Raw genomic sequence first — 9339 nt, 5'->3', positions numbered from 1 at the left:
CTGCCCTCGGTGGGGGGCGGGGGCAGGACACCCGCGCATGCGTCTGGCCGGAGCGTTGCTAGGGCGGAGCGCGCGTGGTGACGGCGGCGCGGCGGGGCCGCGGTGGGGACGCGCGGGCGGCCGGAGCCCCGGCGCTTGCCCGCTGCTCCCCAGAGCCCTCCGGCAACCCCGGGGGAGCCTATGGAGAGCGGCCCGCGCACTGCCATAGTGTTCAACGCCTCCAAGGGCGAGAGCTTCACGCCGGCCGGCGGCTACAAGGCCCTGCGGAAGAGGCTGCGCGGCAGCTGGAAGGTGCAGAGGTGAGGGGCGGCTGGCGGGGACACGGAGAGGCCCCGGCGGGGGTGTGCGGGCCGCGCTGGGTACCCGAGTGGCCTTGGGGATGTATCTCGTGAGCTGAGGTCGCTCTCTCGCGTTGGTTGCGCCCTGTTGCATCTTCTGCCGCTGTGGGATGCTGTGCGTGGTTCTTCGGAGCTACAGCTGTCTCACCTGTGGCGGAGATGCAGCGTAAGTTGTAAGGATGAAGCGCCTCATGCGGATTTGTGAGTCTGTCGCGAGTTGGAGTTTGGGACAAAAAGAAAACAGCCCCGATGCAGATGATACTGTTTATCTGGCACGGCATGAACTGTTTGGGAGAGGCTCAGGCTGGATATCAGGGAAAGAAAGGTTCTTCCCCCAGAGGGTGCTGGGCACTGCCCAGGCTCCCCAGGGAATGGGCACGGCCCCGAGGCTGCCAGAGCTCCAGGAGCGTTTGGACAGCGCTGCCAGGGATGCCCAGGGTGAGGTTGTTGGGGTGTCTGGGCAGGGACAGGGGCTGGGCTGGATGATCCTTGTGGGTCCCCTCTAGCTCAGATTATTCTATGGAATGTGCCCAGACCAAAAAGAAGAAGAAAAAAATAATAGGAAGCTCCTCAGGTGCAAAGTTTAATAGCAGCTGTGGCAGCTTGCAACAGCTCTGGGACTGCCACAGTGCCTTGTCAGAGGAGTGTTACTGTTTAGCTGGTTGACATTTATAAGGATTATTTTTGCTCAAGTTGTCAACTTTAAACCCAGATAAAAGGATGTGAACTGACTGAAGTGATTTGCTTTGTGTTCATTTGCCAGTCCTTTAAAAAAAATAAAAGGAAAAAGTTGTGGTTCAGGACTATATCCAAGAATTATGCGTGTCTTTATTAATCTGTTCATAGCTTGAAAGATGAGATCACATCTGAGAGACTGTTTGGGGTGAAATTGTGGATTACAGCAGGACCAAGAGAGAAGTTCAGTGCTGATGAGGTAAAAAGTCAATAATTGTTTTCAAGTTAATTATGTTTTAAAATTTGCTGAAGTCGAAAAGAACAAGACAGAAGATTTTGCTGTAATGCTGCTTTAAATGAATTCGTATAAATTGAAATTTGATGTTTTTCTCATAGGATCAAGTTAAATGCAGGCAGTCAAAATCATTTACCTTCCCTCATCTCAATATAACTTCATGCAGTTTTGTGTGTAGTTTCTCATGTTTGTTTTTTTTTTTTTTTTTCTGGATCTTTGTTGTTTTCTAGTTTTCCGTTCTGAAGAAATTCCTGGAGGATGGTGGGGCCATCCTGGTGATGCTGAGAGAAGGTGGAGAGTCCCAGAATGGCACAAATATTAACTTTTTGTTAGAAGAATATGGGATCATTTTCAATAATGGTAATGGGGCTCACTGCTGCCTTTTATTCATCAACTTGCAGCAAAACTGAAAGAGCAATTGTGGATACAAGCCAAGCAGATCTTCCTCACAAAGTATCTTTTGATCTAAAAGATGTTTTTTCTCTAAATCTGCATGCACGTGGCAGGGTAATACTGGAGCACAGCAAAGGCTTTCCATGGACAGAGTACCTGGACAACTCGGCCATCTCCATTCCTTTGCTGTAGCTGTTAGTTTTAATTTACTAAAAAAATTAATTCTAGTGAAGTTTCTTGATTCAAAAGCCTTTAAGATATTTTCCATACATTTTAAAGGATTGACTCACTTCATGCTCATTCTGAATAAGAAGTGGCACTTTTCTTTATCAGACCAACAAAATGTCATTCATTAGTTTTGTGCTGCCAATGGGGAAAAAGCCCCCAACAACCCAAGGCGACTGTGTCTCAGTGTACATAAAATATTTTGGGTCTTTGGTGGCTTTTCTAGACTATGCCTTTTTTTTGCATCAATAGGATTCAACTCATCAAGTGTTTGGAAGATGTATTAAAAAACTCAACCTGTAAAAGTTGATACAGGCTGTTTTAACTGGACCATCTTTTTGCCTCTTCTGCTTTGCAGAAGATGGACATGTGCTTACTTTTTGTATTTTTATTTGAATTTGCAAACATATTCCTGTCCTAAATCTGTTTTGTCCAAAAGGAAACAGTAGTGAAGGCTGATTTCAATTCTTTTGGGATCCAAATGCCAGCTTTGTGCTGTTAGAAGCAAACACCCAGGGAATCCAAGAACTAAACTAATTTTTCTTTGCTAAATCTAACACACTGATCAGCTAAGGTGTGAATTTCTGTATTTTTTTCTTGTTTCAAGATGCTGTAGTACGAAATGTGTATTACAAGTACCACCACCCAAAGGAAGCACTAATCTCTGATGGAGTTTTGAACAGGTAAGTATTTGGGGTACATGAATCCTCACAGTAAACTCTTGTCATCTGGATTGTTTTCAGCAAGGTTTGTTTTTCAATATCTCATAGGGGAATCAGTGAAGCTGCAAAGAAAACAGTGCTTGAGACAACAGATGAAGATGGAAGGGGCCATGACTCACAGTGAGTGTTTTCTGTGAAGAAACTGATGTGAAAATATGTAGAATACCTGAGAACTGGCAGGTTTGTGATTAGCAGCAGTACACTGTGCTTATGGTGAGGTTTTCTAATGCATTTCTTATGTTCTTATGCTTCTTAGGTTATATCTGGAAAGGAGAATCTGTTTAGTAGAGCTTGGTAAACCTCTGAAGGAGCAGGAGGGATAGGTTTGGAAAGGAATTACTGTTCTCATGACCAGATCTTTTTAGCCTCTAGTCTGTGGGTTTGATTTTGAGTTCTGTGGCTCTGTCCAGCCTGCCTGATGCATGCAGGTGCTTATGGAGTGTCTGTATTTCCTGCAGAGCTCTCACCTTTGTTTATCCTTTTGGAGCCACACTGAATGTGATGAAGCCAGCAGTGGCAATTCTGTCCACAGGATCCGTCTGCTTCCCTCTCAACAGGCCTATCCTGGCTTTCTATCAGCATGAGGTATGAGCTGCCTGGGGCACTCCCTGCATTCCCCCTGCCCCACACAAAAACTGTGAGTGGATGTTTTGGGGATACTTACAAACCCACCTCAATTTTTGATGCATCTGCAAACTCCAGATGAGCCTTGTGACTTCTTCTTCTTTTTATAGTAAACTTCTTTGCATGGGGTTCAGAGGAGAGTTAATGAGCTGGTCAGCAAAGATTACCTATTTTTTGGTTGACTGGTGGATATCTTTAGTTCTTTAAAGTTTTGGGTTTTTTTCCACTGTTTTAGTAATAGTTTATTAAATAAAATTATCCTTAGCTTTGTAAGTACACCATATTGAATGAAGGAAGAGGCCTGTCACCTCGGAACCAGTAGATTTTTCATATATTGTCTTACTCATCCAGCCCTGTTAATTTTTAGAAATAAATTCAGAAATCTAGTCATAGTCAATGGTTACAAGCACAGGATTGATATTAAGTTAACACACTTTTTTACTATGTAGACAAGTAAAGCAGTGCAATAACAATTACCTCTAAAACTGCTTTGGAAGGAATTTTTGCTATATTGTATTCTTTGTTGGCAGAGTAAAGGTGGAAAGATGGCAGCGCTGGGATCTTCCCACATGTTCAATGACCAGTATTTAGATAAAGAAGAAAATGGTAAGATCATGGTAAGTTGGAGTTTTTTGGGAGTTGGTTTTTTCCTTTAAAAACACCCTAGTGGGTCTTCACAACGTTTGCAAAGCACTCCAGGCTCATCTTCATTTTAGAGCAAGACAGCTATGAAATGGATTCAGTATAGGGATTCTAAGCCAATACTAATGGATATTCTTTGATTTATTATCTTATTTTTAATCTTTTTCATGGCATGTTATTTAATAGATTTAATATGAATATTTAAGCATAGGATGAGATTATTTGGATTCTCCTGAAATTAATTGAGTTTTGCCCTTCTCCAGGATGTGCTTTTCCAGTGGCTCACAACATCAGATATCCACTTAAACCAGATGGATATGGAGGACCCCGAGGTAAGAGAGATCCATCACGAGGAGATAAAGAACAGTGTGATCTGGCAGCACCAGTTTTGGTGGACCATGTATTTAGCAGAGTGGTTAACAGCCAGATGAGTGCTGCTGTTGTTGCAGTACCTTTATTCATGGTCTAAGATTGAGTAGACAGATGGCTTAGGTGTAAAAGATAATGGTATCACTCAGCCTTAGATTGCTCTTCATTATCAGATAGGATTTGTGAAAGTCTCTTCCAATTTGCCCATGTTTAAGAGATTTACTGCTCCAGTGAAATGAGTTTTTTCACTCTGAGCCCTCAGACAGGAGGAGCACGCAGGAAGGAAAGGCAGATTTTCTGTATGTGAGTAGGAATCAACCTTTGTGTCAGTTTTGGTTGTATACAAATGCTATTTTTATTTGGAAATATCTTTATGTGATAAAGCTGTACACCCTGTGTGCATAAAAGAACAACAGTTCTGCATGGTTGATTAGTAAGCTGGCTGTTTTAATTTTAAAGAATTAACAGAAATCCAGATGAAACATCCATGTGTTGGGTAGCTTTACAGCTGAGAGAAGAGTTGGCACAATTACTGATCTAGTGAGCTGCAATGCAGAGGGCCATACCTGATAAAGAGTGAAATAATTACTTCTAGGTGAGATTTTATGTGAGATAGAAACTAGAAAGAGGCTATGGGAATGGGTTGGCCGTTTCAAATGACAGGGATGTGTCCCTGTGTGTTCAGATTTCAGACTACACCGTGCTCCCAGACACAGCCGCGCTCTCTGAGCAGCTGCGAGTCTGCCTGCAGGAAGGAGATGAGAACCCAAGAGACTTCACAAAGCTGTTTGACACATCCCTTTATCAGCTGGACACAACTGCCCTCCCTTCAGTTATCAAGTCAGCAGCTGTAATTTTCTTATTACTTATTTATTTATTCCATTCTGTGTTCTGCATTTTCTGTTTGTGCTCAACTGTATCTCCTTAAGAGCAGGCAGGACTGAGCTGTAGGCAGCATTTTGAATATGGATATACCAGAGGATGGATTTGTACAGTGTGGCAATGATGTGTTCTCTTGCTGCTTGTCTTAGCTGTCGTTTCTGGCCTTCTTCTCTCTGTTTTTTTCTGACTACATGAGATTCATTGATCTAATGTTTTTAGAACTGTCTGCAGTGAAGTTGGGCACTTTCTGGAGTGATAGCTGAGAGCTGCTCGTTTCCCCAAGTTTAAATTACTTGGCATTTACTGAAAGCTGCATTTCAGTCGCCTTTGCATTTCCCAATAATTGTGTTTTGAGGTTTATCAGCTGCTCAGTTTTCCCAGTTTGTGTCACTATCAGCTTTGTCCATCATAACTCCCGTTACGCAGATCATGTCTGAGCACTTGAGTAGTGGCCGCTTAACACAGATTCCATGAAACTCCACTCTGCTGTGGACACTCTTCCTTCCTACTCTGTATTTCTTGTATTTTCACTAGTTGTGAATTCACAGTAGGATCTCCCTTCTGATCCCACCATAACAAATATTTTTTTCAAAACTAAATTTTGGTTATTGACTTCCTTACAAACATTTTTGAAATCCCAGTTCTGCTTTTTTGTGCTGGATCACTTTTTGTTCATCCATGTTCATCCTGCTAAAAGTCAATTGAAGAATTGAGCTGTGATTTTTTTTTGATCATCTGATATATCCAGCTACCATTATCTTCCTCTGTCACAATTATAATTTTCTCACTGTAGAAGGTGTTTATTACTGATCTGTAGTTCTCTGAGGTCCTTCTAATATGGACATCCCATTTTTTTTTGTGCTGTTACAGTGCAAAACTTTGATGCTGGTGTGTTCACAGAAATCCATCTCTGTAGCCTGCAAGTAGAAATAGATGTTGTATCATTTTTTCTCGCATACTTTGAATTTTTCTGTGCTGTAGAGCTTATGAAGAACTGAATGTGAAACATGAACCCCTTCGACTCATTCAGCCTGAATTTGAGAGTCCACTACCTGTCCTCCAGCCAGCTGTGAGTAATGTTCTTGCTTGTACAGTACAGGGAGAACCCTTCTCCATGAAAGTTGAACTTGAGAATCTTGGAGGTCTTTTCCAACCTTAATGAGTCTCTGCTTCATTTGTTTCATGCAAAACCTCTGTGTGTCATTTCCATACTTCTGTAAAAAAAGTAGTGAGAAATACTGTAGTAATCATTAATCACTGGGGAGTTGAATACACTACAGGGACCATCTTTTAGAAGGAGCACTTATTTACACTTCTAATTTTTATTAAAAGAGCTTCAAAATGTAGTGTGTGGTACCAAAACAGAATCCTTGTGTGATAAGCATTTGGTTGAGTAGCTGCTCCCAGTCCTGTGAGGCGCTGGCTCAGCCTTCCCTGTGAAAACAGGATGTGGTATTTCAGAAGGCAGTGGTGGTGTAAGTACTGTACTGAGTGCTGCCAGGGAGGAGCGAGTCTGTCCTGCTCTGCTTCCATCTCCCAGTTCCTCAGGGAAGGCAGAAAGTGGAGCACTGGTCTTTTACAGCAGGAGCTGATCAAACTTTTACCAGCAGAGATTTGGGCTGACAGCAACAACACGAGCTATGGTGGTGTGAGACTCATTTCAGAAAGCAGGAATCTCTGAGTATCTGAATTTTGCCATCATTGTTCCATCCTTCTTTACCCTGGCCACAGGGATTGCTGGGATCCTTATAGCTGCAGGATTGCAGCTGAAAGTGGTGTCTCATGCACTGCTTTTTACAAACCCAAGTCCAACTTGTGACATAAATGGTGCCTGCATGAATCAGAAGATACTCTGACCAGAACTGATGTCAATATATTTTCAGGGTGATCTGTTATGGCCAATTTAGTTCCTCAGCCCTCAGCCATCACCTGGGTCTCATGGAGCAAAACTGAAACTGCAAATAAGAATGTCTAGTTGTGATGCTGGGTGATAATTCTGGCACACTTGTGACTAAACTCTTTTGGAATGTTCAGTTATTTTTACAAAGTAAGAATGGAATTTTCAAATGCTGCCCCTTTGTTCAGTGGGCTTTGGAGTTGCTTATGGCTTTTTAAAAGGTTTCTTCAAGTCCGGTAGAAGTTCAAAACTGTTGTCTTAGAGATCTGTAAAGTGTAAGAAAAATATGTGGCAATCAACCATGCTGCTTTTTCTCTTCAAGGTTTTTCCACCTGCTTTCAGAGAATTGCCTCCTCCCGCTCTGGAACTGTTTGACTTGGATGAAACTTTTTCCTCTGAGAAAGCACGTCTTGCAGAGATCACAAACAAATGTAAGTGGAGCAGATGGTTTGCACATTTATATAAAAAGTCCAAATTTTTAGAGGAAAATTGTTATATTTAATTTTAAGGCATGGACCTCATTTGGGAAAATCTATTGCTCTCATCCTGATCCAAGAAATTGAAAGGCTTTGGAAATGGATAGTGTGACTTTATGTACCATGACATTATATTTTGTCTGTTACATGACATTTTATCCTGCTTCTGCCTGCTGTTTCCTATATTGTGCATAAATTGCTTTGTGCACTCTTGCTGATGAATTTCACATCCTTTTTATGCTTTGAAGTTAAAATGTTAAGATTATTCTAAACACCTAAGGAGGATGAGCAGGTACTGGCTGCAGGAATACGTCATGGCTGGTCCACTGAACTTGGTTATGGGACTGAACCTCCCCGAATGCTAACAGCAAATGGAGATTCAGAGCAGTTTTTGGCCAGCTGCTCCAGATGTGTGTGATACTCACCTGCCTTCCATCTGGATGCTTGTTTAGGCACTGATGATGACCTGGAATTTTACGTGCGGAAATGCGGTGATATCCTGGGCGTGACGAGTGAACTCCCGAAGGACAAGCAAGATGCCAAATATATCCTGGAGCACATCTTCTTCCAAGTGGTTGAGTTTAAGAAACTGAATCAGGTATTTTTCTAACAATTACAATGAGTAGCTGTAGTAGCAGCAGTGAGGGTGGTATGTCATTGTAGCAGCTACACTTGTCACAGGCGAGAGGTGCAGTGATGTAAGACATCAGTTGTGCAATAAATGAGACCAGTGAAGTGTGATCCAGAGTACTTATGACTGTTAATCTCTATAAAACATGTAGTGCTCAATTTATTAAGTCTCTCATTTATTTTAATTGGGGGATTAGTACATGCAAGTGTAGCTTGTAATTTCAACTAAATCCAGTTCATTGCTGGTGCCTGAGTGAGAGCAGTGAGGCCTCAGGAGTGCTCACAGCTCTGGCCAGTGCTGCAGTGCAGAGGTGACACCAGCATTGTTCCTCAGCAGCTGTACTGAAACACAGCTGTGCTGAAATAGTTCCTCATAGTAGATTGGATGCTTCAAAGTGTGTTTGGAGCATATTGGCAGAGCAGCAATTTGTGCTAGCAAGAATTGCCTGTTTCACACATAATCTAGGTAAGCCAAAAATCTTACAGTTCTATCCTGTTGTTAAAACTCATTTTCCTTCTTTTTTTTTTTCTTTCTCTTCCCTCACTTAAGGAACACGACACTGACCCAAGTGAAGCTGGATTCCAGAACAGTACCTGAGACCTGGCTTTCCCCAGTTTGAGAAAGACCTTTTAGTGAAAATATATTTTTCCATTTTTAAAGCCTCTCCTTTCAGTATATTGATTAGGACTGTCTCAGTAGTTCACTGAATACTTGGATCATTTATATGTGGTAGTTCAGATAATTAATGCCTTCTGGGGAACTGCTTGTATTTCACAAGCACTTTCCAAAGAATTTCTTATTTTTCTACTTCTTTATTGAAAATGTAATTTTTTAATATATTAAAAAAAATAATATACGAAGAAAATGTGTTTTGGGTCCTTCTTTCTGGCTCCAGCATTTATTTTCTTGTAGTTAAGTCTTACTGTTGGTTCTCCTGGTGTACATGAGGTCCTTAATTGCACTGTGAGAGGGGTTGTTATTTTGGTTTGTGAACTGAGGACAAAAAATAGAGCCATGATTCTAACAGGAGCTGCTGAAAATACATTTATCACCCTCAGGCAGCCTCCTTTTGTCTCTCTGCCAAAGAGAGCTAAGGAGAGGTGAGTTTGCTATTGTAGAAGGAAAGTATTTCTTCCAAGGGAGGGGAGGATTTGAAATTAAGCAATAATG

General features: G+C 42.0%; 1 protein-coding gene across 1 annotated transcript; it reads left to right on the top strand.

Moving 5' to 3' along the window:
* Positions 1-44: 44 nt before the first annotated feature.
* Positions 45-9022, top strand: IFT52 (intraflagellar transport 52). The gene is made up of 13 exons (XM_069034297.1): positions 45-299; positions 1185-1272; positions 1539-1668; positions 2534-2609; positions 2697-2768; positions 3107-3233; positions 3803-3889; positions 4178-4246; positions 4969-5123; positions 6147-6234; positions 7385-7493; positions 7991-8136; positions 8719-9022. Exons 1-13 carry the CDS (start codon positions 181-183, stop codon positions 8764-8766), a joined length of 1314 nt encoding a protein of 437 aa, XP_068890398.1. The 5' UTR covers positions 45-180; the 3' UTR covers positions 8767-9022.
* Positions 9023-9339: the final 317 nt, after the last annotated feature.

Source organism: Aphelocoma coerulescens, chromosome 20 (genome assembly GCF_041296385.1).
Source record: "Aphelocoma coerulescens isolate FSJ_1873_10779 chromosome 20, UR_Acoe_1.0, whole genome shotgun sequence".
In the NCBI taxonomy this organism is placed as follows: Eukaryota; Metazoa; Chordata; class Aves; order Passeriformes; family Corvidae; genus Aphelocoma; species Aphelocoma coerulescens.
The sequence above is the reverse complement of the archived record's forward strand: the minus strand, read 5'-3'. Positions and strand labels throughout refer to the sequence as shown.

Coding starts and splice junctions, on each gene's coding strand:
- IFT52 (XM_069034297.1), top strand. CDS start 181: ATGGAGAGCGGCCCGCGCACTGCCATAGTGTTCAACGCCTCCAAGGGC. Junction 3,234..3,802: donor TGGCTTTCTATCAGCATGAG/GTATGAGCTGCC, acceptor CTTTGTTGGCAG/AGTAAAGGTGGAAAGATGGC. Junction 3,890..4,177: donor AAGAAAATGGTAAGATCATG/GTAAGTTGGAGT, acceptor GCCCTTCTCCAG/GATGTGCTTTTCCAGTGGCT.